Source organism: Nyctereutes procyonoides, unplaced genomic scaffold (genome assembly GCF_905146905.1).
Source record: "Nyctereutes procyonoides isolate TBG_1078 unplaced genomic scaffold, NYPRO_anot_genome, whole genome shotgun sequence".
NCBI lineage: Eukaryota > Metazoa > Chordata > Mammalia > Carnivora > Canidae > Nyctereutes > Nyctereutes procyonoides.
The window spans coordinates 47,463,561-47,490,245 of NW_026575133.1; the positions used below are offsets into that span (position 1 = coordinate 47,463,561).

The 26,685-nt window shown below is 44.9% G+C and overlaps 1 protein-coding gene across 1 annotated transcript; it reads left to right on the forward strand.

Moving 5' to 3' along the window:
• The first annotated feature begins 5,640 nt into the window (after positions 1 to 5,640).
• Positions 5,641 to 24,072, forward strand: FAM124B (family with sequence similarity 124 member B). The gene is made up of 2 exons (XM_055300049.1): positions 5,641 to 6,575; positions 21,243 to 24,072. The coding sequence occupies exons 1-2, from the start codon at positions 5,658 to 5,660 to the stop codon at positions 21,891 to 21,893; spliced, it is 1,569 nt and encodes a 522-aa protein (XP_055156024.1). The 5' UTR covers positions 5,641 to 5,657; the 3' UTR covers positions 21,894 to 24,072.
• The last annotated feature ends 2,613 nt before the right edge of the window (positions 24,073 to 26,685 follow it).

Sequence of the window (26,685 nt, forward strand, 5' to 3'; positions counted from 1 at the left end):
GATAATGTGAAATCCTTCAGAAAGTTCTAAAAACAGTACAATGAGCACTCATGCACCCACCACCCAGCCTATTAAATAAAGATTATGCGGACATTGGCCACATTCCTCTCCTTCCCCATCATAAGATGAGGCAACCACCATCTTGAATTTGCTGTTTCTCATTCCTGTGCATTTCTCTGTTGACTACCTATGTCTGTCTATAACCGTCAGAGAGTCTTTACGTATTTCCAAATTTTGTGTAAGTGGTATAATTCTGTGTGCATTTTCTTGCGACTTTATGTTTATGAGATTCAAACTGAAATGGGTAGTTCAGGTTCATTCATTTTCCTTGATGTGGTATATTTCCACTGCAAGAATATGGCATAATTAATTACCATTCTTTTATCGATGCGCATTTAGGTGGTTCCCCACTTTTTTTTTTTTTTGCTATTTCAAATGCAGCTACAAAACATTCTTGAATTTGCCTTCTTTTGTGCATACGTGAAACAGTTTTTCCAGAGAGTATACCTGAAAGAGGAAATGCTGAAGTGTAGGCTATGTTTTTCTTCAACCTTACTAGGTGGTGCCAATCTACTTCTCTAAAGTAGAGAACAGCCGCACAACATTCCATTAAAATAATGTACGCTAATTGATTTCCCCATTCCCTGCTACATTTGCTGGATACTATAGTGAGGGGGGTGGGGCCGATTAAAACAATATTAGATATAAAATCTTTCACGTTGAGATGATTACTCTAATAGAGCACTCAAGACCTCTATACTCTCTGGGGTATTTGAGCTCATTTGGTCTGTGTTGAGAGGTCAATTACTACCATTGCTGCTTTTTATTTCCACTGGAGATGATGAGACCAAACCTGAGAGATTAGGCATCTCAAGTCCTGGTGGGGCAAGCAGCAGAGCCAGGTGGAGTGGCCTGGTCTCTGGCACACAGCTTACTCCACTCAACTTCTCTCTCTCCTGACCCAGGAGTGAGTTGGTTCAGCCACAACTAATAGCAGTCAGAGCACAGGAAATGATGTCACAGCCGCAGACCACAACAAAAACATGCCTTCTTTATTGCACCTGTGAAAATGCAGGGTATTAGCTCACAGGCAGTGGCTGGGCTGCATTGTCCTGGAACAGGGGGAAACAGATGGCAATTTAATAGGAACCTGATAGCATTGTTTTGGGTTGGACAGGGGGTAGCCTCTGGGGAACTAGGAGAAAGGCTCTCAGCTACCAGGCACAAGGGCTTGGAGAAGGAGCTTGCTGTGGCCACTTCCTCCCTCCCACCTCTACCCTAGGAGGAGCCCAGAGGGGGTAGGAGTGCAGAGGCCCCTATTGTTTGCCTGCCCTGTGCGTGTGTAGGTGCGTAGGTATATGTGAGTGCTCATAAGCACGCAAGCACATGTGCATATGCATATCCATCTCCGTGTGTGCATGTGCTTGTGTGTGTGAGCATGCGTGTGTGCTCATGTTCATCTCTGTGTGTGCGTGTGTGCGCATGTGCAAGCGCATATGCATGTCTCTGTGTGTGCGTGTGCTTGTGTGTGCCTGTGTGTAGGCTGTGTGTGTGCACATATGCATGTGTGCGAGCGCATGTGCATACACATACACATCTCTGCATGTGCACGTGCTTGTGTGTGTGCATGTGTGCACTTGTGTGCAAAAGGGCCAGCGCCGCCACGCCCGGCACCTGCCGCCTGGGGCTCAGCTGGCCCCGCTAGCCTCAGACCAGGAACCAGAGCTGAGGTGGCTCGGGGAGCAAGGGAACCGGGGGCCTGAGCGGCAATGGGGTCCGCTTGGTGCTTCTCCGGAGTCGGCCTAGTCCCGAAGGTAGAGGGCCTCCAGCTGCAGCTTGTCTAGCTGGTGCAGCTCCTGACCCCGCGGCCCCGGGAACCCCTGCAGGGCTCAGCTCACCTATTCCCTGGATGCCGCGGACACGCCACCTTCCTTATGCTGGCCCCGGGGCCCCCCTTACCTTCCCTCCCCTCACCTCGGGGGCCGCCTGGGCCACCGCCTGCCCCCCGGTGCCCGCGGACCCTTGGCTCCCGGCCCATCTCGGTCTGCTGCCCTGCAAGCCGTCTGGGCCGTGGCGGCCGCACAGCTCCCCCGATGGCCCCCCGTGTCCCATCTGCACGCCCTGTCCTCACCCACGACTGCTCTCTCTCCAGGGCTCCTTACCTGGTGGCGAGTAGCCTCACCTGGGCACCTGGAGGCCGCCTGCAGCGTCACTGAGGCTTTGGGCCCATATCCGACCAAAGCTGGTCATTGACTTTGACTTTCCTTTTTTTTTTTTTTTTAAGATTTTATTTATTTATTCGTGAGAGACACACACAGAGAGAGGCAGAGACACAGGCAGAGGGAGAAGCAGGCTCCATGCAGGGAGCCAGATGCAGGACTCGAACCCTGCCTCCAGGATCAGGCCCTGAGCCGAAGGCAGGCGCTAAACCACTGAGCCACCCAGGGATCCCCAGACTTTGACTTTCCATGTATGTTCCCTGTCTGTGTTTTTTCAAGCCAACTTTTCCGTCGTTCTGTTCCCATTAGAAAAAATCCTAAACCCTTTGGGGCGAACTGTGAGGCCTGGCTGCCTTTCCAGCCTCTTGCCACTTTCCCCCTTGGTTGTCCCCACCCTCCATCCGTCTTGAACTGCCTGCAGTTTGGCCAGTGGGTTACAACCCCTACCCTCTTATCCAGGTCTGGCTGGTCCCCATCAGCATCCTCTCCTTGGAACCACTCCCCCTTCCCCAACCAAGTCTCCTCACCTGCGTGGCTCCTTCCTTCCAGTAGCATCTCCTCCTCTCCCTGAAGATGAGGGAGACTCATCTCCTCCTCTCCCTCCCTATCCTTGGCCCTCTCATCTAGATTGGGCGCTCCTCCTAGGGGTTTCCATGGTATCCTGCGGCGACCTTTACTGAGGCACCAATGACATCATTTTGGGTGCTCCTCCAAAGTGGGACTTGGTGATTATCTCTTCTCGGCTCCTGGCGCAGTGCCTGGCTCTCTGTATGTGGGATGCATAAACACATTTTACAAGTTAAAGAGAGAGAAACTTTCTCAAAGTTGTCTTGGAGTGGCAGCAGGATGTCAGAGTTTTAATGTATCCCGTTATACGTATGTGACTTGCAGCAGGGACAGATCCCGGTGGCTGTCCACGGGTTCTGACAAATCCTCATAACTAGCTGATTTCTTACCTTCCCTTGTAGTACCTGTCACCTGCTCCTCCACTTTGCCAGGAGGAGTTGACCCTCTGGCTGCCATCCAGGAGCTGATGACTGACAGACCTGGGCATCTTTGCCAAGTTTAAGAAAAATAAGGTAGATTGCTGAATGTCAGCTGTCCAGGAACTAGGAGTCAAAGCTCATGATTTCCCTTCGTACATTCATCTGCGACTTCAGCCCAGCAGCTTGCAAAAATAAAGAGCACAGTAGGAATCGAGCCCTGGCTGAGAATCTGGCCATTGTGGTGGGTGGTGGGCCGGAGGAGGAGGGAGGCAGTTACTCCCAGGGTCAACATTTCAGGTTGTTCCCGGAAAAATAATTGCAAAGGCAACCAGTCAGAAAGGAGATTGGTGGCCTCCCTCCCCCGCCCCCTGTATTTCTTGGCACTTTGGCTGCCATCAGATTAATGAAATCTTCCCAGTCCTGACAGAAATGACAACCTCCAGAGGAAAAAAAGTATGTTTCCGCACTGGAAAAAAGATCAAAACAACACGAAGGAGCAAACCCGTTCCTATATAAGGGCTTCAATACTTCCTTGTGCAAAATGATGTGAGTTAATACCTTTGTCTCAGGGGGATGTTTTTTTTCTCCTTGAATCTTTAGAGGTTATTTCCAGAGTTGCGAAGGATATTTCAAAAACCATGTCTGAAGTCGAAAGTGCCCAAGTACAGCCAGCTCTGAGCCGAAGGACAGAGAGAAGGGGAGGGTGTCCTATTGAGAGATGAGAGTTATTGCCTGCAAATGCTAATGTGGGCCATGAATGAAGAGTTGTTGTTGTTTTAAAGATTGAGAACTATAATGGCTTAAAAAAAAAAAACTAATGATTTTTGGAAAATTGAAGCACACTGAATTTAATTACTGTGATAGTTAAAAAACAATTCATTTGGTATCAACTATATTTCTGTATTTTTCCAGTGGAAAAAGTATAGGAGTTTTGAACCTCAAATGATTGGAAGTGTAGGTTTGATTTAGAAAAGAAACAAGAAACCTGAGCAGAAATGATTCTTTTCCTTAGATAACAATATTTGACTTTAAATTTGGTTATTAAACTATTAAAAGAATCAGCCTACATAAAGTTGTCATATTTAAAATCATAAAGTGCTTTTTATTTTTTTAAAGATTTTATTTATTTATTCATGAGAGACACAGAGAGAGGCAGAGATATAGGCAAAGGGAGAAGCAGGCTGCCTGTGGGGAGCCCAATGGGAATTCGATCCCGGGACCCAGGGATCACACCCTGAGCCGAAGGCAGATGCTCAACTGCTGAGCCACCCACGTGTCCCACAAAAGTGCTTTTTAAATTATAAGACTGTCACAATAAGTTTCATTGATAAGTATTAATAAGCAGCTTACTTTAAGAATTCTGTTTAAAAATGTGCATATCCACACCTTTTTAGGAGCACAGCTCTCCGAATAGCCGATGGTTTTCCAATGGATATTCAGAACACGTTAGGGTGGGTGTTATGTTTAGAGCGTGAATATTCTAATTGAAGAAAATTCATTTTAAGATTCAACAGCCCCCGAGTCTCTAGGATAAATACATGTCCTCAATTAGAGTTTGCTTTGGTGTCCTCACCCTATCCTTAGGAAGGAAATGCAGGACGGGCCTTGCAGGTCCGTGAGAGGCGCTTCGTCTTTACTCCTCTCAGTTCCTGGGAGCAAATCTTCCCTCAGCCACTTTTTAGCTGTGAAACCTTAGGCAAGTCGCTTAGCTTTTCTGTGGCTTAGCCCTGGGCCCTTTGCAAGTATTCTGGGGATAAATCGTCTTTTCTTCACAGGTTTGCTGCAGAATTAAATCCATTTATGTCAAGTTTTAGAACCGCTTATGACTGGTGCCTAGGAGATCCTCAATAGATCTGAGCAATCCTACTGTCCACATTCGGAAGCTCTCACTCTTCCTGAAGAATCAGCATGAATAAAGGGGGAATTTTGTTTGTTTTGCGACATTTTCTTTTCTTTTCTTTTTTTTTTTTTTTTGCAACATTTTAGTGCATGCGCTCAGGCTTCGCAACACAGCAAATCATCTGCAGGGAACGCTCAGTATCATTTAGATACAGTGTCTTCTCTTCACTGCCAGCATCAGTTGTCCCGTAACAAAAAAAAAGACAAAGGGGGGAAAAAAATCCTGGCCAGGGGACAAGTTTCGAGAATTGTTTTAAAGCAGTCATTGTGTTCAGGTGGCCTGGCAGGCTACTGTAAACACAGAGAGATGCAAGGAGGAAATCAGAGCCCATTGTGGGCTCATAAAATGGATGTCTTTTCAACCAAACAGATTGCAATCAGCCCCACCGAGCCCACGGCCTCGTGTTCCTTTCTGCTTGCTCATTTCCTTTACTGAGTGTCTGCAAGAACCACCCACTTGGGTGGTTCTCAGGATTATAGGTTTTTAGGTCAAACAGAAACCCAGGACTGGGCCTGGACAAGCCAACACGCAGTTACACGCTGGGCGAGCCCGATGACACGGGCCCCACGGCTGGCGGGCCCCAATCCGCGTGGACTCTGGCCGTGTAGCCCCCCCTGCAAGCGGGGCCCGGGCCACGAGCTCTGCTCTGAAGGGGCCGCAGGTCTCCGGCCGGGCTCACGGCTCCGCAGCGGGCCCCCCGCGCTTGCTTCCTTCGATCCCCCTCGTTCGCCTTCCAGAATGGACGGGGCCCCGGAGCCCCTGGCCATGACCATCCACCTCCTGGCCAGCTCTGGCCAAGGCTCGCTTCTGCAGCAAACCCTGGATCAGCTCCTGGCCTGCATTTGCCCAGACGTCCGACCCTTCCTGGTGTCAGAGCGGGTCAGTCCGGTGAAATACTACGACAAGTGCCACTCCAGGCGGTCACGGTTCCCGGGGATGTCTGTTTTGCTCTTCCTGCACGAGAGCCTCGGAGAGGAGCGGCTCTTTCGGGTTCTTGACTCCCTAGGGCGCTGGCCGTGGCAGTGCTACCCCGCCCCGAGCGCCCAGGGGAGGCCGTGTCCCTACATCCTTGCCAATCAGGAGTTCTACAGTCTGGACAGCCAGATGCCCGTGTGGGGCGTGAGGCAGGTGCACCGCGGCACCGAGATCCTGAGAGTCACCCTCTACTGCAGCTTTGACAACTACGAGGACGCCATCAGACTCTATGAGCTGATCCTGCAGAAGGAAGCCACGTTGCAGAAGAGCAACTTCTGTTTCTTTGTGCTCTACGCCACCGAGAACTTTGCTCTGCAGTTGTCGCTCAAGCAGCTGCCCCTTGGAGTGTCAGTGGACCCCAAAGAGTCTTCGGTGCTGCAGTTCAAGGTTCAAGAGATCGGCCAGCTGGTGCCTCTCCTACCTCATCCGTGCGTCCCCATCAGCCGCACCAGGTGGCAAACACAGGACTATGATGGCAACAAGATTCTGCTTCAGGTATTCATCCCTGTTTTGCCTCTGATCTTTATAGATGCGCATGGAGCTGTGTGGTTTGACCTCTGAGATGGGCCTTAGTGATGATCCAATGCAGCGGTTCTCAGCTTCGGTTGCACATCAGAATCCCTGGGGAGCTTGCAAAAATCCCCATGGGCCTGCGCCCCAGGCCGGTGAGATCAGCATCTCTGGGGGCGCCTGGGGTGACTCAAAATGTAGTGTCAGGGCTGAGAGGCACTGATCTAATAAAATCCCCTCATCTGCCAGATAATGGAGTTCACGCCCCGTGAGCTCACGCAAGTGGTGCAAGTGGTTCGCAGGAGAATCACGGGACATCCCATTTCTCAGCTTGTCCTTTGAAACTGTAAGCAAATACTTTGCCCACGGCTTTGGGTTCAGGAGTAGTGTAAGCTTTTCCATCTGACCTAAGGAAGCTGAAGTTGTTAACTATGGTTGGAGATGTTAAGTTTGTAGTCCTGTTGACTTCATTGTTTTCCCCTGGTGACTTAATGTTTAAGCAGCTTGTATCACTATCAGTTTTATCCCCGATCTAATTTGATGGTTAGAGCTCCTTAGTTTAAAAAGAAAATCTTGATTTTAAAGGCTTTTCCTGTAAGCATCCCATCTAAGCCAGGCACAATCATGATCGCTACCATGTGTCGTCCCTTGCCTAGTATTTCGTGGCAGTTGGGCCTGGCACCTAGTAGCTGCCTGGCTAAGCCTCGATTCCTTCATTAGCACAGTGGAGGGAGGAGTAGCATCTTCCTAGAGTGTGGGTGGTCAGCCACACGAAACGACGTCATGCTTCAAGTGCTTAAGGTAGTGCCCAGAATGCAATTTTAGCTATTACTATCTGTTCTGACCTAGGCTAAGGGTTGTTACATGGATTGCTTTATTTAATTCTTATAACAACCTAGGGAGGCACTATTTCTCCCATTTTGCAGATGAGAAAACTGAGCTACTCAGTTAATTGCCTAAGACACAAGAGACAGGTAAGGAAGTATCTACTCAGCTCCAAAACCCAGACAGTTACCCATTATCGTCCAGTGCTCGGTGGGTGTGCAAGTGTGTGTAAGAGAGTGCAGGCAGGGAGGTGTACATGACACCACAGCAAAATGTTCTGTGGCTTCTGTCCTTAAGAAAAGGTCAGTAACCCCTTTAAGGCCCGTTGGGTCAAGTAATAATAACAGGATGGAAGATGAATAGTCTTTCCCTTTAATTTTATTATCTGCCTTGAGTTTGAATCAGTTGGATTCCTTATGAAAAGATTTCTCAATTATTTACCTGTCACCCAAGGTGGACAGGCACTGTAGTTGCCTCTGATTTAACTCAGCAATTTCTAAGGCATCTAAGGTTTCTCCTTCAGCCTTGGTTAATCTCTAGCATTTAAAATCAAGCTCACTGTCGAACAAACATTTCATATGTGTGTGCAGCAGGGGGCACATTTTTAACTGTTCCTATTTTTCAGATCAACCCACCCAACTTGGGTCAGATTCTCCTCTCCTCTAAACCAATTATTGCATCCAAGGGAATGGGGTTGCGTGGGGCGGTGTAGTTCTGAGGCAGAGGCTCTGCTGGATTGCCTGTGGAGTCAGGCCCTCCTGGGACTCCCAGGGAAGAGTGAGGGCCACCAGCGAAGATCAGTAGGGGAACAAATGCAGGGTGGCCCAGATGACTGATGGTGACCAAAAGAAAGGAAATAATACCCATTCAAGGGAAAACCACTAATTAACCTCTCCACGAATAACCTTTCCTGAAGGCCAGAATGGACATGTGTGTGGGCATGCTAGACCCACGGGGGGCGGGTGATGGTCAAAGCTTCCTGAGGAGTGATACCTGGGCCTGCCGAGGCTGGACAGCCCAGAAGGAAGTAGCCAGATGGAGAAGGGTCACCCACGGTCTCTTCCAAAGAGAAGCATGTGGTGGCATTTCCTTAACAGGGCATGTGCAGAACACTGCCTGAGGTTCTCTGTGGCTGGGGTGAAAAGAGGGGCTCAGGGAAAATGAGCAGGTGGCTGGAGACCACATCATCAGGACTATGGTCAGCCACTGGAAGATAAGCTCCATGAGGGCAGGAAGCTCTTCATCCACTTTTGTACTCTCAGGACCTAGAACAGTGTCTGGCACACAGTAGGCCAACCACATTCTTGTGTGAATGAACCGGAGCCTGGCTAACTAGCTTCTGTTTTATCCTCACGGCAATCAGCAGTCACTGATGGAGGCTGTGAGTGACGCTGACACGTAGAATTTGTTCTGAGGATCAAAAAAGAGAATGTAAATGGAGGTGCTCTGTAAAGTAGAAACTGTAGGAGATTGCGCAGAAGCAATGCGATGATTGCGTGTGTAAGAAGGCCACTAGCCATCTCACCAGATGCACACAGTGAACAATTCTTTTCTCCTGTCAGCGCAGATGGCCGGATGCTTCTCAGAGTCTAGAGTGTTTATTTTATTTTATTTTTTTTTATTTATTTATGATAGTCACACATAGAGAGAGAGAGGCAGAGACACAGGCAGAGGGAGAAGCAGGCTCCATGCACCGGGAGCCCGACGTGGGACTCGATCCCGGGTCTCCAGGATCACGCCCTGGGCCAAAGGCAGGTGCTAAACCGCTGCGCCACCCAGGGATCCCCTAGAGTGTTTATTTTTGATGAGAGTGACTTTAGGGTACATAGTGGATGCTCAGTAAATGAATGAATGTATCAATAAATGATCAAATATGTCCATGTTTCTTCATTCACCAAATACTCTTCCTGAGTGCCTATCCTGGGCCAGGCCCTGTTCTAGGCCTGTCCTCCATTTGTCTTAGTTCTTAACAGCTGCAAAGGTGTGGTAGGTTAATTCCTCCCTTCCCTCTCTAGCAATCCTCCTTTGTCCCTGTGTTTTTCCCACAGGTGCCCTTTGGCTAGGGGTTCTGTGTGATGTCACACTGCCTTTATAGGCTGATGGGAGGACTGATTTCCCACAAGTGCCTGTAATGGCAAGTGGCCTATGGTAAATTCTCTGTCCCCACCTTGAGTGTAGGGACAGAAAGGGTTAATTTGACCAAGTTTGGAAAAGTTGTTTGAAGGATGTGCCACTTGGAGGGTGACCGAACTGGGGGTAGCAGGGTGTGTGGCTGGAGAGCACAAAGGAGTTTAGGAGAATGCTTGTTGGCCCACTGAGTATGAGAACAGGAGGACATACAACAGGCATTAGAGAGGCATTTATTAATGTTTTTCAAGAAATGGCAGATAGTCTGTAGTATACAGTTTAGAATGATAACCCTGGTACCATCACGTAGAGTAGATCGGATGAGTGCTAGACTGACGCATCCAGAGTGACTTCAGTCATCCAATAGGAACCAGCAAAGTTTAGAGTAAGGGGACCCACAATAGAAGCGTGAGGTTAAATATGAACTATATTTCAGGGTTGGACTTAACAGATTTGGAAATGAATTAGACGTAGGGGTAGAAAAGAAGGAGGTGATGATGAGTCTGGACGCACTGAGTTTAAGCTGCTTGAAGGTCATTCACGAAGATATACCCAGTCAGGTGGCCTCTGGGAGCTGGAACTTGGCCTGGGGACATAGATTGGGGGTGATGGTTGAAGCCCTGGGAAGAAGTGCTAGTATCAAGGAACAGAGGGTAGAATGAGAAGAGATGAAGGCAGAGCCTACAAAACATCCACACTCCAGGAGTGAGAAAGAGAAGAAGAATGAGTGAAGGAATGTGAGAAGGAGCAGCCAGAAAGGAGGTAAAGATTATGATGTCACAGAAGCCAGTGTGTCACTTGGTGGTGTGCCATAGTCCCTAAGATACAATTTCTTGGGTGCACTGAAAAAACCTTAGGTCTCTCCTCACCAGACCATCGTTCCCCGGTTGTGTTGCCAATAATCCCTAGAAGACTGGCACAGGCTGCAGGGCCAGCTCTCCTCCACTGGCAACTGCGGCCACCACCACCCTCCACTTATGGGCATGTCCTTGCCAATGTCTCCACAATGCTATTGAAACCAGGCTGCAATTTTCAATAAGATCTTTCTGAAAGTTTTAGGATAAAAGGGGAAAACAACAAAAGATTCTGTACAGGGACGGTGAATTACAAGCACCTCTGAGTGTCACCATTCAGAGCTCCTTTGCTAAGATGTGACCTTGAGATCCTTTCCCAGGTCTCCTCTGTGTGTTCTCCACACCCGTCACCAGGAGGGGCTCCAGGCCAAGCACATAGCAAGAGAAGGGAGGTTGCCTCTTAGCCCCTTGAGGGCCCACCTTCCAAGTCTTTCTTAACAAGGGTTGACTGAGGGGAAAGGAGAAGAAATGGTAGGAAATATCAGAAAGGGAGACAGAACATAAAGACTCCTAACTCTGGGAAACGAACTAGGGGTGGTGGAAGGGGACGAGGGTGGGGGGTGGGGGTGAATGGGTGACGGGCACTGAGGGGGGCACTTGACGGGATGAGCACAGTATTATTCTGTATGTTGGCAAATTGAACACCAATAAAAAATAAATTTATTATTTAAAACAACAACAACAACAAGGGTTGACTGCCTCCTAAGATGAATGAAGTGAGAAAGTTCACATGCACCTCTACTCCTGTTCCACAGTGGGGGCGTCTTGTTCATGGACCTGGACAGGGGGGTTCAGTTATGCCAGTACATGACCCGGCATCAATACAACCCAGGATACTGAGTCTCAACAACAGACACTGGTCATCAGCCATCCTTCCTGGCAGCTCTTCCCAGTTTATTCTGCTGAAAGACTTAGAACTCATGCCTGCATATCCTTCCTCCAGTCCTTGGCCTCACCTCTGAATCCTCTACAACTGGTACCTGAGTTAGAATCCACACCGCTCTCCAAGAACAAGTTCTTCCTCCAAAAATCAATTTCATTGATTTTTCTCTACTGATTTCCTGCTTTAAATTTCACTGGTTTCGGCTCTAATTCTCATTATCCCTTCTTCTGCTTACTTTGGACTTTTGGGGGCAGATTTTATTTGTTTGTTTGTTTGCTTGAAAGAGAGCGAGAGAGAGTACGCGCAGAGAGAGAGGGACAAGCAGACTCTGTGCGGAGCATGGAGCCTGGCACGGGGCTCAATCTCACGACCCTGAGATCATGACCTGAGCTGAAAGCAAGAATCAGACACTCAACTGACTGGCTGTCACACAGGCACCCCTGCTGACTTCGGATTTAATATGCTTTTCTTTTTCTAGTTTCCTCAGGTGGAAACTTAGATTATTGACTTGAGGTCTCTCCTCTTTTCTATGTACATCCGGTGCTAACATATGATATAAACATAAACATACATAATTAAACACACTGTTGATGTTATTTTTTTATAAATTTATTTTTTATTGGTGTTCATTTTGCCAACATATAGAATACGGTGTTATTATTTTAAATAAACTTTTTCATTAGATCAATGAAGAATGAGAAAAATGGAAGTTTTGCATTTACCTTCACTTATCTCTTCTTCAGTGCTCTTCCTTTCAAGCTTCTGACCATATTATTTTGCTTCTCTCCAAAGACCTGTGATGTGTCTTGCAAGGCAGGCCTCCTGGCAAATAAATCCCTTCAATTTCTCTTTGTTTGAGGCCTTGAATCTCCTTCACTTTTGAAGGAGAATTTATAGGATGTGAAATTCTAGGTTGGTATTTCCACTCCCTTCTTTTCTTGCTTGCATAGTTGTTGAAAGGTGAGAGGTGATTCGTGTCTTTTTTTTTTTTTTTTTACAATTTTAAAAATTTATTTGAGAGAGAGAGAGAGAGAGAGCACTCAAGTGGGAGGAGGGGCAGAGGGAGAGAATCTTCAAGCAGACTCCCTGCTGAGCACAGAGCCCGACACAGGGCTTGATCTAATGATCCATGAGATCGTGGCCTGAGCGGGAAACAAGAGTTGGATGCTCAACTGATTGAGCCATGCAAACACCCCACTCTTGTCTTTTTTTTTTTTTTTCTGGTGTCTTAGGATTTTTTTCTTTATCTTTGATTTTTGTAGTCTGGAAAACAATGTGTCAAGGTGTAGCTTTTGCGGAATTTTTATCCTTGGTGTTCTCTGAGCTTCCTGGATTTGTGGTTTGGTTTCTGACATTAATTTGGGATAGATTTTCAGTTTTTGTTATTTCAAATACTGCTTCTGTTTCCTTTCTCTCTTTCCTGCCTTCTGGTCTTCCTATTATCCATCTGTTACACTTTTGGTGGTTGTCTCACTGTCCTCGGATATTCTGTTCTAGCTTGTTGTCTTTGTTCTCTTTGATTTTTAGTTTTGAACGTTTCTTTCGAGGTCCCCTCAAGCTCAGGATTCCTTCCTCAGCCCTGTCCAGTCTACTAGTAAGCCCATCAAAGGCAGTCTTGATTTCTGTTGTTGTCATTGTTTTTTAATCTCCAGTGTTTCTTTCTATTCTTTCTTAGGGTATCTATCTCTGGTAATATTGCCCATCTGTTCTTGCGTGCTGTCTACTTTACCAATTAGAGCTCCTAGTACATTAACCATAGCTGTTTCAAATTCCTGGCCTGATAATTCCTGCAATTCTGCTATGCCTGGTTCTGATGCTTAACCTGTCCCTTCAAATTGTATTTTTTACCTTTTATTATGCCTTCTTTTTTTGTTTTGCTTTTGCTAGCCAGACATGATGTAGCAGGTAAAAGGAACTGCTGAAAATAGGCCTTTTGTAATGTGGTGGTGAACAGTTGGGGGAGGGACAGCATTCTATGATTACATTGCACACAGTCTTTTAGTGAGTCTGTGTCTGGGACTGTGAATTCACCAGTATTTTAAAATTTTTTTCTTCCTCCTTTGGTGGGAGAGTGTGGCTAGAATCAGCTGGAATTGAGTATCCCCTTCCCCTGTGTCAGTTAGGCTCCGATAGTACCTATCAGGGCTAACTTTTGCTTAACTAGTTTACTCTGAGAGCAGGCCTTTTAAGAACACAGTTTTCTGGTGGATTTAAAAGTGGTACTTTTTCTCCTTCCCTTTCAGAAAGACAAAGAGATTTTTCTCTGCTATTTATTGCGAGCATCTGGTCAAGCTCCTGGAGGGAAATCTCACAAGTTTGCAGGGCCCCTCTGTGACTGAGACCCCCTGGAGTTTTTAACTCGCAGAGTTATCTACACTGAGCCTTCTAGCATTCCTCAGTGATAGTTGAGGTTTTCCTTGCTTGGTGCTGGTTCCTGCTGTGGCTTCCACTTATGAGTCTCTGCTCTGAGAAGCTGTGATTTTCTGTATTTGTCTGTCTGTCTCTCCTATCTTTGGGGGCTTTTTGCCCTGCGTCCTCACCTCACGTACAGATGCTGGAAGAGTTTTTGCTCTAAGACCACCAGCATCAGTAAATGCTGACTGCTCCTGCCTCGAAAGTCTCTCCTCTGGAGGCTTCAATAACCCAGCTCTTTAACTCAGCATTTTCTCTTCTCTGTCTGGCTATCCCTTTGCTATTTCTTCCCAAGCACTCACCTTTTTCCTCCTGTCCCTGAATCAGGTTTTCTCATTTATGATGGTATTGACATTTTGGACTAGATGATTCTTCATTGTGGAGGACTGTCCCATGCATTGCTCATGTTAGCAGCATTGTTGGTTCTGCCACTAGATGCCAGTAACAACGACCCCTCAATACCCTGCATCCTAGTTTTGACAATCAAGATGCCTCCAGACCTTGTCAAATGCCTCTGGGGGGTGGGGTGGGGAGGGGTGAAGTTTGAGAACTGCTGAGAAGTTTGGGAAGTTGAGAACTGCTGTCCTTGATTAAAGATTTCCCTAAGATTAAGAAATACAGAGCGTCCTGTGGATTTAATATCATCTGTCTTACTTCTGTGTTTGCATCTCTAGCTGTTGAGCTTTAGCTTATTTATTTGTTTATTTAGCTTATTTCTAGCCCCCTGTAAGATGATTTGAACATAATGTCTCATCCTCACCTTACATTCAGTCCAAGCAAAATCTAAGTTAACTTCTCTCCCATCTTCTCCAGCTCTGGCCACTGTCTCTTCATTTTCTCTGGCTTTGAAACATCATCACTATTAAAGCCCCTTTTTCCAGAAGCCCCACATTCAGTAACACCCAACTATTGTAGTTTTCCTTTGGGGACATTCCTTTTCTGCCTTCCTTTGTTCAGCCCACATAGCTTTAAATGTGCATTATTATTACAACATTCTAACTCTTCATTCTAACTCTTCACTCTTGCTCCAGGCATCCTCTTTTACCCAGCACATCACAGTTGAATATATCTTTAAATGATTGCTAAGTTTATGGCTATCCCAACTTTCTTTCCAGAACTCTAGGCTCACTCCTACACCCAGGTTTTTTTTTTTTTTTTTTATTGTCATAAGATACACAGAGCATAAAATTTATCACTTGAACCACTTTTAAGTCTTGGATCCAATGCCATTAAGTACATTTACAATGTTGTGCAACCATTACCACAGTCTGTTTCCAGGACTTTTTTTTATCACACCAAATAGAAACTCTGTACCTATTACACCATATAACCCACTATTCTCTCCTCCCTCTGTCCCTGGTAACTTCTATTCATCTTTCTGTTCCTATAAATTTGCTTCCCCTAGGCCTTCCATATGTGGAATGATGTAACATTCACCCTTATGTCTGGCTTGGTTCACTCAGTATAATATTTTCAAGGTTTATCCGTGTAGCATGTGTCAGAATTTCATTCTTGTTTAAGTTGAACATATCCCCTTTTTATGGATATCTGCATCTATGTTTTGCCTAAGCTGCCGCTTGTCCAGAGGTGTTTTTCTCTTCCTTTTTACTTATCCATCCTTCAAGGCTCTGCTCAGATAGTAATTTCTCTGTGGAATCTGCCGTGAAGCTCAAGTGCACATTCACTCCCATTTGGTGTACATTTTACGTGGAAATTTTTGTAATACACAACTGATTACATATTTTTGTATTCTTGTACCATATAATTTGGGAGTTTATGACTCTCTTCATCTTTTTGGTATTTTGTTGTAAATGTCTATTTCCAGTAGACTAGTAAGTAGACAGCTGTTCTGAAACATGGGTTGATTGACTGCTTGTTTTCAGGAAATAAGTCTGTCTCTTCAGAAAAAGGTGTATATTCCAGAAGCTAGATTGGTGTAAGCAAGCATGTGATTCTTTTCATTTTATCAACAGACATTTAGCTAAGTTATCCTTATGTTCTTCATTAGCCATTGAAAAATGAAAGAATATAGCCTCTCATGAAGAAAGTAATTCATTTTCTTCTGTAGCATTTCTTGAGAGTCTTTTCTCATTTTCAGATCTCTCAGCTGTACACACTCAGACTCTATTCCTCCCTTTGTTCCTTCTCTGTTTCTTTTCCATTCTGTATCTACATCCCTAATGTACCCCATGCAGCAACACACGCACATACACGCGCACACACACACACACACATACACACACTCCCATCCCTGCTCTTCATCTCACTCAATACTCCCTGAAAGAACACTTGGAGGCTATGACTTAGAAGTTTTTCACTCTTATTGAAAAGCAGGTTAACACCAGTGGTTTTGGTTAATCAGTTAGAGTAAGTGATTTTAATCTAAAGATCAATTAATTATAAAGGAGTGGTTTCAACTCTTTGGTAAGCAAGTTTGGCCTGTTTTGATGTTTCTTATTATGTGTATAATTTATTTCCATTTAATTTTTTTCTCAATGTAGGAAAAATTCTCTTTTGCTATCTCTTACAGTCACTTCTAGTAAGAGACAATATTATTTTCCCTTCATGATGTGAATCTGTTCTGAAATACATTTTTCAGTGATGTATATTCTCTTGTTTCTCAAGTGTTCAGAGTCAAATGAGTGACAAATGATCATTCTATTCATCAAGATAACTGCTAACATTCCCTGAAACTTGAAAATGCTAGCTCTCAATTTGTAATATTTTATGAATATTTCTTGGAAAGATGAGCTCTAAATGATCAGAATTTCTACAAATGAGTTTCAATTTATTTTTTTGGCAAGAGGAGCTTTTCTTCTCCCTCAAGGGATCTCTCTCAATCACCCAGCATTATGTTTCTCCTAGAAATTCTTCACTCTATCTGCACACATCTGCATTTCTGCATTAATAATGTTACATTCAGTTGTGCTATGCGGTCTAAGGATCTTAGACCTTTCTATAAGGAAGGAAAGTTGATATTTCTTTCTCTTTAAAAGTTTGCAGAAATGGCTAACCAAATGATGAAAGTCTTTTTGAATTTTCTAGATAAGACTTTATATCTACCTAATGTCAAATAATTAGGGGCCCAATTCATACATTCTACACTTCCATACATTTCTACGTGTAAAAATTTATATTTTCTTAGGTGTTAAGCTTTACTTATGTATCCAAAGACATCTAGTGATTACCTACAACATGCTAGGTACTGGAGTTACAACAATGAAGAAGATGCATACAATCTTTCTTCCAGATGACAAGTTTAGAGGAAGATACAGAAAAGTAAGTGGGCAGATGCATAACAGTGTGGTAACTACTATAATATGGTAAGGCTTCTAGAAGATCTAATAATAATACTAATTACTATGATAATGACCAACTTGTATTTAGCACTACTATGTCCTAGACACTGTTATCATTTAATCCTTTCAACAACTCTCTGATGCTGGTACTTAGGATTACCTCCTTAGAAACAGAGGCCTAGGAAGATTAGGTAACTTGCCTAAAATCCAACAACTAATAAGTGACAGAGCCAATATTTAGGGGACCCACCCCAGATTTAGTGATATCAAGAAAGCTTCCAAGTGGAAATGACATAGAAGCTGGCATTGGCCATGGGTTTTTAGGAAAGGGGTTAGAGGAGACATATTTCAGACAAAGGAAATAATATACACAAACACTGGCACTAGGAAAGAGCAAATAATATCCAAGAAGTTCGATTTTGACAACTAGAGCCTAAAAGGGAGGAAGTGGTAAATGACCAGGCTGGAGGAAGAAGGGGCAGATTGTCGACGGTGTGATAGGACATTTTAAGGGCTTAGATTTTTATTTCAAGAAGAGTAGGGAGCCATCTGAAGCAGGAAGGTGACATGATGAAAACTGTTTTTGAAGCTCCTCTTGTAGTGGAGTGGAGAAGGGATTGGAGGGAGGTGAGAGCATGGGGCCTTATCATATGACCATTGCAATAATTCAGACGAGAGATGTGAGAGCCTAACCTAGGGTTAATGGCCTTGTACATGGAGACACAGAAAGATCTGAGAGATCTCTGTGAGGCAGAGTCCATGGGAATGGATAACATGAGGATGAAGAAGAAAAAATGACGTTCTTGCTTGACTAACACGGAGCTGATGTATTCGAAGAAAGGGAAAAGACTAAACAGAACAGAATTAGCACAGAGGGGAAATGAGTTCAATTTTGGACATGTTGAGTTTGAGTAGCTGGTGCCTGGAAGACAGTTGGATAGGTAAGTATAAGCTTAAAAAACTGGTTTGAACTGTAGTTATGCTTTGGGGAGCTTTCATCATTTAAATAGTAATTGAAGGCATGGGTGCCCATGAGATTGCTCTGGGAGGGTATGCAAAGAGAGAAGAGGACTCAGGTCAGCACTGAAGAAACACAACATATAATGAACTGACAGGGGAAGAGGCTCCTTCAATAGAAACCAAGAAGCGGTAGATGGAAAAGAAGCAGAAAATTTAGAAGAATGTGTTGACATAAAAGCTTAAAAAGAAGAAGACTTCAAATGTAAAGGAGAACAGTCAGCCTTGTAAAATTCTACCAAAGCTCCGGTAACAATGGATGACAAGGAAGTTGATTGTGGATGATCTTGGCAAGAGCAATTTCCATGTATTGGTAGGAAGGAGAGTCAGTGGTGTGGGTAGGGGAATTGGGTAGGGGGTGGTTAATAGGATAAATGAGTGTGGATGAATTTTATAGAGAGGCTTGGCTGTGAAGGAGAGGAGAGACGGAGCTGGAGGGGATAGAGGGGGAAAGAATGCTTTATTCAAGAAAAACTTGAGTAGGTTTAATTGCTGTTGCAAAGGAGTGAGCAGAGCACCAGGAAGAGAAAAAGACTGGAGAAACAAGATAACAAAGTGAGAGAAAATGAATCATTGATAAGCTGGGGTGGCCAGGAATTCACAGTGCAGACAGACCGGTCCCTTTTCTTGTGGAGAAGATGGGAACGTTCCAGATGTGTTGGGCAGCAGGCAACAGAGAGTTGCTAGCTGGTGATGACTTTTGTTTTCTCTCTAATCTAGATGGTGAGACCTTCTGCTGGGAGGTTGTGGGGAGGTTGTACGACTGAAGGTTTGAGGACAGTTCTTGGGGTTTGAAACAACTGCCTATGGCGAAAGGACAGGTGGCTAAGGAGACAGGACTGGCGGGGAGGCAGGGCTAAGTGGAAAGCCACACCTTTACAGTGATGTCACTCTGAACAGCCATGTGCATTTCTTGGAGAGCTTGAAGTTCAAAACACAAATTCAGAGAATGTGGGCATGCAGATGGACCTGGAGGTGAGAGGTCTGGAGGGAAGCTTTGATAGAAAGGGAGTGGCAGAGGGGAATTGGAGATATTGGCAAGGAAATGGATGAAGTGAGAGTCTTTGGACTCCAGTTGACATAGAAGGAGCTGTTGATGTCGAAGAGCTGATGTAAGAGAACTGAGTGTTGGAGCAGAAAAGAGCATGCAGTTTGAGTCCCTCAGAGGTGGAAGGCCCCCAGAGCTAAGATTAGTTTTTCCATTTTTAAATGGTTGGGGGAAAAAATGTCACGACACGTGAAAATTGCACAAGACTGAAACTCAGCTACACCCACTTACCACATTGTCCATGGGCTGCTCTGCAGCAGATTCTAGTCATGGCGAGAAAGGCCATAGGTCCACAGGGCCTCAGATACTGATTGTATGGCCCTTTACAGAGAACATTTGTCAACCTCTATGCTAAAGGAATTGATGGAAGCAGCTTTTTTGCTTTCTGCAGTTTGGAATGGTTACTCCATCATTTCTATCAGAGAAAAAATTGAGGGGAGGCCATATAAATGTATCACGTACCATATGCACATGTGTGGTGATTTACTCATTTCTAGACCTGCTTTCTTACTGTTCTAATTTCTTCCTTCTTGCCTGGTGAGATAAATAAATTCTTGCCTCCTTCCTTCTTTTTATTTTCTGGCAATAAATTAAAAAAAATATTTAGAGCAGTGCTAAGTTCACAGCAAAATGGAGCAGAAGAAACAGAGAGTCCCATATGTTCCCTCCCCTACCCCTCACAGGCACAGCCTCCCCCACTGTCAACATCCCACCAGGGTGGTGCCTTTGCTTCAATTGATGAACCTGCATAGAAACATCATTATTGCCAGAGTCCATAGATTATATTAGAGTTCACTCTTGCTATTGTACATTTTAACAATTTTGACAAGTGTGTAATGACATGTATCCCCCGTTGAAGTATCATACAGAGTAGTTTCACTGCCCTAAAAATCCTCCATTCTCTGCCTGTTCATCCCTCCCTCCCCTTTAGCCCCTGGCGACCACTAACCTGTTTATGGTCTCCATAGTTTTGCCTTTTCCAGATGTCAAATAGTAGGAATCATACAGTATGTAGACTTTTCAGATGGGCTTCTTTCACTCAGTATATGCACTTAAGGTTCTTTTGTACCATCCTTTTTGATATTTGATTAAGGACTGGGCCAGGCAGGGGTGGATCCTGGATACCAATTTCTAAGAGTTACTGACAAGATAGAGAAAATTGTCTTTTCCAGAAATCTCCTGGGCAAGAGTTTTGCATAATGAGTAGGGGATGAGGCTCCCAAGAGGCCAAGGATGGAAGATGGGCCAGTGAAATCTAGTCTGTGGAGGGAAAGAGCACTTAACTCTAGAGTGGCAGTTCTGCTGAGTAGGGTCTCTAAGTTTAAAACCAGAATGGAGGGACACCTGGGTAGCTCAGTGGTTCAGCATCGGCCTTTGGCTCAGGTCGTGATCCTGGAGTCCTGGGATCGAGTCCCACATCAGGCTCCTCACAGGAATCCTGCTTCTCCCTCTGCCTATGTCTCTGCCTCTCTCTCTGAGTCTCTCATGAGTAAGTAAATAAAATCTTTAAAAAAGTAAAAATAAAGCCAGAATGGAATGGCTAGGGATTAAGAAGACACCACTGCTCCTACATAGGCAGTCTCCCTCATTTCTTTGTTGTTTTGCCACATACCACTATATATAGCCTATACTAGAAATAAATGGTGCCCCTAAATTTAAAGAATATTGACTTAGAAGGTGTCTGATTATGAGTCTGCCTGGAGTGCCCACATGTCTCGCAATAGCTCAAGATGTATATCATTAGCATGATGTAAAAAGGACTTTGAAAGATTGAATTCTTATTCCAGTTTTTATCTTGACTATAACCACATGTTTTGGTGGCTTTTTATTTTTATTTTTGCATAGTTGGTAATAAGTTATTTGCAACCTCAAGTGAGGCCACCAAGTAACGTCTGTGAACATCTTGCATATTTTGAACATGATCTATGGGAACTATATCGTTGCATTTGACTCTCAGATTCTTCGTCTTCTCAAATGTTAGTTTAGGGATTCTGAGAGAGAGAGGTCTGGAGCTGATACTGATACCTCGCCTGATTACATTGTACTTACTGCTTCGCTTCAACTGGTTCTATTGAAAGTCTGCTGTGGGCACAGGATGGCAGAGGATGAATGGGACATGGCCTGTTCTTGGCACTTAGTTAATGGAAAACATCTATTGAATTTGTTTCTTTTTCCCTCGTCCCTCAGGTCCAACTGAATCCAGGACTTGGGGTTAAGAATGGTGAACTTTCCTTCCTGAACGGCACCGTGGGAGCCAACACACTTCCCCAGGGCTCCAGGCTGATCCCTGTCTCCACAAGGAGGACCTTGGAGCCAAGATGCCGAAGGAGCCGGGCCCGGAAGCTCCAGGTGGGTTCCCTGCAGTGCCCGGAGTCTGGCGAGAGCCCTGTGTCAGACAGCTTTAGTGGCACTTCTGGGAAAAGCCCTGGCTGCTCATCCCAGGACAGGAGCTCAGCCCTGGGGGCCCAGATGCACCTGCCTTCTCCCCACCTCCAACCTGGGGCCAGAGAAAAGATCCTCAGCCCGCAAAACAGCTTTGAGGAGCTGGAGGCAGAAACGAATGTTGACACGGGATGCACTGTGGTCAATCCTGAACCCCGGCAGTCTTTTCTGAGCAGATTTTCCAGGGGTCTCCGGACCAGCCACCCACCATCCTGCCTGCCAGACTCCTCCGTAGGGGCAACCGCCTCCATGAACAATAGAACACTTAAGGAAAGGATCCATTCTTTGTCACTTGCAGGCCAAAAGGATCTTGGGGCAAGGAAGATAATCTCAAAATGTCCCCTTCACCTGCCAGCCCAGGGTGAAGAAAAAGAAGAAGAAGAATTCTTTATATAGCATAAAGCAAATGCGATTTCCGAAAACACAAGATCAGATCCAGTGTTCTAGAAATGGAGCACTGACCTGGGACAGATGGTTACTTGTTCACGTGAGGGGGCCTGAATGTTAGCCACGCACAGATCCGTATTGCTTTTATTTGAGATGTGCATAGTCTAAGGTGCTGTGAAGGGTTGTTTATTTGCCTTCAAGGTCATAAGGGAACACAGCCAACGCATAGGGAGAAAGCCCAAGGCCCTAGGTCCCTGGAGACACACTAACTCAGCTGGGTGCACTGAGTACAGCACCTGTCAGGAGGGATTGCGTTGTCTGCGAGCGAGTCGGATGTGCTATGCAATGCTGATGAGTGTATGCAGTTTGGTTTTAATTTTTACTTGGGTTGCATTGCTCATCCCCCTGGACAACATGGACTATTTATTCTGTAGTGTTTTTTAATTTTTATGTGACCTCCTTTGGTAACTAGGCCCTGTACACCACATAACCTCTAGTGATTTTGCCTTTAAAGCTGTCTGTGTCTGGAATGAGTTCACATGCAAGTGTTTTGAAAATTACAAACAATTAATTTCTTTCCTGTTTAATAAGCAGAAACATTGGAAGTCAAGAAACTAGGTGAAAAATGAAAGCGAGGCTCTAGGATTTCCTTGCTCTTCCATTTCTCATCTGTTTCGGCACTACTCCAAAGGGGCCCGTGGTTCCTGTTTCTAACCAGAGAGGAACATGACATGAATGGATCTCTACTCGACATGGCAGGAAGATTGGATTGGATGAGTTGTTGGAGCAGGACTTGAGCAGGACTTGTGTTCTTCTGGCCATGTTCGAATTCCTAAATTTCTTTGCAATATGCATTCATCCTTTTATACATTCACTCATTCATTCAGCAAATATTTAGTGAGCACCTACCTTTGAATAAGACATCGACGTATGGTTCACAAAGTTCTGTAGTCATCAAACCCAAAAGGTATATATGGTCTCACCGGTTTAATCAATTCTATCAACACTTGAGGATATGCTGAAGTCTTAATTCCTCTCGGACCCTTTCCCACAACTGATTTTCTCACTTGCTGCATAAAGGCTGTGGTAAGCAGGTGGAGACTGAGCATATTATGAATTGTAATTATAGCTGCAATGGACAAACTCTTGTTGCTCATGTGCTGTAGTTTTAGGTTGGATTCCTACACACATTTTTTTAAAAATCTGAGGTCTGTGTGTTGTGGTTAATTTATAAGGTTATCTGATTCCATGAACTTTATTCTCCAGGACAGATGTTACATCAGATTATAAATGCTGATTTAGCTGGATCTTCTGGTGATCCTATTACTTAGTATACCCACTTGGGGTGATGGATGAGTTCAGGCCCAAGGATGAGTCTTCAGGCAGGGACACCTCCTAGGTTTGGGTGCTCTGCTGGGCTTAAAGAATAGAAATGAAGAAGAGAGGCAAATAGACAAAGACAAGATTGCCATGTCGATTTTACTTTTCTGGGCTCATGACATCAGTATATTCCCATTCTCATTTTCTTTCTCCCTTCCCCCCCACCACCCCCCAACCAAGACTAAAGTTAGATTTTAGACAGTAGAATGAAGAACTTAGTTTTGGTCTAATTTTCTAGAATAAGAGTTTTTAAAAAATGAAAGTCTTATTTAAATTGAACTATTGAGCTGCCTTGAAAAGCACAGCAGGGGGGCAGTTTTGAAATATCTTTCCCACTTTTTTTGAGGTTACCTGAATTCTTTAACATTATATGTGGGTGAGACTATAAGTACATGGAAATTATGAAGAATACTGGAAAATGTGAAGGAGTGCCTTGCAAAATTGACTTGTAAAATAATACACTTTTGAAATGGCACCGACTGTATTCTTCAACACAGAAATCCAATTTACAACATGGTAGGATGCTCATTCCAGTGGGCTAGGTGGGGTGCCAAAGGCCCCGCTTTAAGCCTCAGCTTTTAAATTTACTATTTATGGCACCTTGAACTGTCAGCCTCCTTGATCCTCTGTTGCTTTTCCTACTGTAACAAAAGGTTGTTAAGAGAATCAAGATGACCCACATGAAAGCATTAGACCCATGTTTTTTTTAAATGTCATGGAAACAAGTTTTTTTCTTTTTTCTTTTTCTTTCTGGAAACAAGTTCTGGTAAAATCAATAATTCAATTAAAAAAAAAAAAAGAAACCCAGTTCTCTAAGAATCTTTGCTACTTGTGCCGCTTATTATGTTCCCATACCTAGGAGGGAGATTGTGGATGGAAAGAATCAAATATACCTTTTTTTTTTTTTTAATTTACGATAGTCATACAGAGAGAGAGAGAGAGGCAGAGACACAGGCAGAGGGAGAAGCAGGCTCCATGCACCGGGAGCCTGATGTGGGATTCGATCTTGGGTCTCCAGGATCGCGCCCTGGGTCAAAGGTAGGCGCCAAACCGCTGCGCCACCCGGGGATCCCAAATCAAATATATCTTAAAGCTCAAAAGTGATTGTCTGTAACAGGAATAAACTCTGAACTAGTTTAACCCAATGTATTGAATTAGCCAGACTCTTGACTCACTTATGCTGTATCTTTTAAAATGTAGAATGTATCACTTTTCAAATCAGAGGGACTCTCAATAATCAAATTACTTTATATTTCTTTACAGGTACACTAAAAATCCGTTGCATTACAATTGTTTGGCTATTTTTAACCCTATTAATTGTACATCATACTTCTTTGCCAGTGTTATTTGGACATTGCTAAACAATAGAAATGGTAGCCTTTGGAGACTTTGGAATGTGTGTGTCCATTAGGGAAAGTAGGGCAGGGGATTTGGGGCTGGGGTAGGGGAAGGCAGACACCCCTTGATTCACAAAGGGAGGTGGGGCAGGAGCCTCAGCTGCTCCCCAATCCACCCTCTGCTCTGATGGGACTTTGTAGAGGTGTGCCTGTCCTTCCATGGCCCCCAAACTCTGCTCACCCTTTTTCCTTCCTTGCAGAGAAAGCCAGGGAAAGGGGAAGGGAAGCCAAAGAGAAGAGAAATGGAGCTCACTCTCTGTTGATTAGAAACTCCTGAATTTCATCTCTGTGTTATAAAAACAATTCAGAACTTCCTGAGGTAATTTGATACTGTCTGCCTTTCTTGACTCTTCTCATGCTCTTGGGCTTTCTCTCCATTTTTCCTTCCTTCTTTCCTTCCCTCCCTCTCCCCCTCTTCTGTTCCTTCTCTTTCTCTTTCTTCTTTCTTTCTTTCTTTCTTTCTTTCTTTCTTTCTTTTCTTTCTTTCTCTTCTCTTCCTTCTTTCCCCTTCCCTGCTTCCCATCCTCTCTCCTGCCCCCCTCCCCCCATCCTCCCCTGGGCCCTGCACAGACATCTGATCCTCTCTTCATTCTTTGCTCTGTTTTGAAACACTCTGTCTGGGAGGCATCTCTCAGGATTCCCAAAGAGGCTGTAAAGGGATCTTTTGGCTCAGCTCTGGGAAAACGAGAAAGAAGAGGCCACCCCCACCCTGAGGAGAAAACGCTCCCCACTTTCCAACTCACGCTCAGGACTCTGCTCTGGGACTACGAGGCCCACACCACTTAGAAAACAGTTGGTCTCTCCACCCACAGCTCTCTCCTTTGACAACTCCTAGACCTTTCTCCGAGGTCTATTTCTGGGTCTGTTCTCACAATTAGCAACTTTAAAAATTGGCTGTAGTATGTGATAAGAAAACAACGGGTGCTGATGGCCCCAAAGAGCATGTATCTAGGACTTACGTCATCAAGAACTCAATCCTCATAAACTTCATTTTCAAATATGTCATTTAAAAGTCGAGTTATTCCAGAGAATCTACCTGGAAGACATGCCAAGGTCCTCACTTAGCGTGAAAGGAAATGTATTGTTTTTACCAGTCTTATGTCTGCCAGAGATGTTTCTGAGGAGTTTCTTTTAAGGACAATCAATAAATACTTCTAAGGAGGGCTAATGACATCAAATGTGAAGATGATGACTGGCCTGTGCAGCCCTTCCTACCTGTTGGTGCTCTCCTGAGTATTTCCATCTTTACACCAATCCTTTGAGGTAGATGCTATAATTATTCCCATTTTACAGGTGAGTAAACCAAGGCACAAAGAGGTCAAAAGCCTAATCCAGACCTGAACAATGACTAAGCGGCATGGCTGGGATTAGAACACTGGCTGTCTGGCTGGAGTCTGTGCCCATAACCACTCCAGCAGCCTGTCCCTCACAGGGGGTGCAAGAACGGCAGACCCCAGCTTTCTGCCTGGTACCCACAATGCCTCCACACCGTGAGTCTGGACAATGGCATGTCACCTCAGTTTCCTTTCTGCTCCTCAAGCATGCCCCACTTGTGCAGTCTGCCCAGACCTGACCTACGAGAGCTCCTTCTCATCATGTAGGATCCAGGTTGAAATCCCCGCTTCAGGGCACCTGACCAGATAGCACCTTATTGTTTTGTTTGTTTGTTTGTTTGTTTTTAAAGATTTTTATTTATTTATTTATTAATGAGAGACACAGAAAGGGAGAGAGAGAGAGAGAGAGAGAGAGGCAGAGACACAGGCAGAGGGAGACACAGGCTCCATGCAGGGAGCCTGATATGGGACTTGATCCTGGGTCTCCAGGATCGCGCCCTGGGCTGAAGGCAGGCGCCAAACCGCTGAGCCACCCGGGCTGCCGTTTTCTTTTTTTATTTATTTTATTTTTATTTTTTTATTTTTTTATTTTTTTTTTAGATAGCGCCTTGTTGAAGCAGTTCTGGAACCCAGCCTCTAGCCCAGTGCCAGGACCAGAGCAGGTGCTTTTACAAATATTTTGCTCAATGA

Excerpts from the sequence above, each read along its gene's own strand:
- FAM124B (XM_055300049.1), top strand. The coding sequence starts at position 5,658 with ATGACACGGGCCCCACGGCTGGCGGGCCCCAATCCGCGTGGACTCTGG. Across the intron at positions 6,576-21,242 it reads GCAACAAGATTCTGCTTCAG|GTCCAACTGAATCCAGGACT; the intron begins GTATTCATCCCT and ends CTCGTCCCTCAG.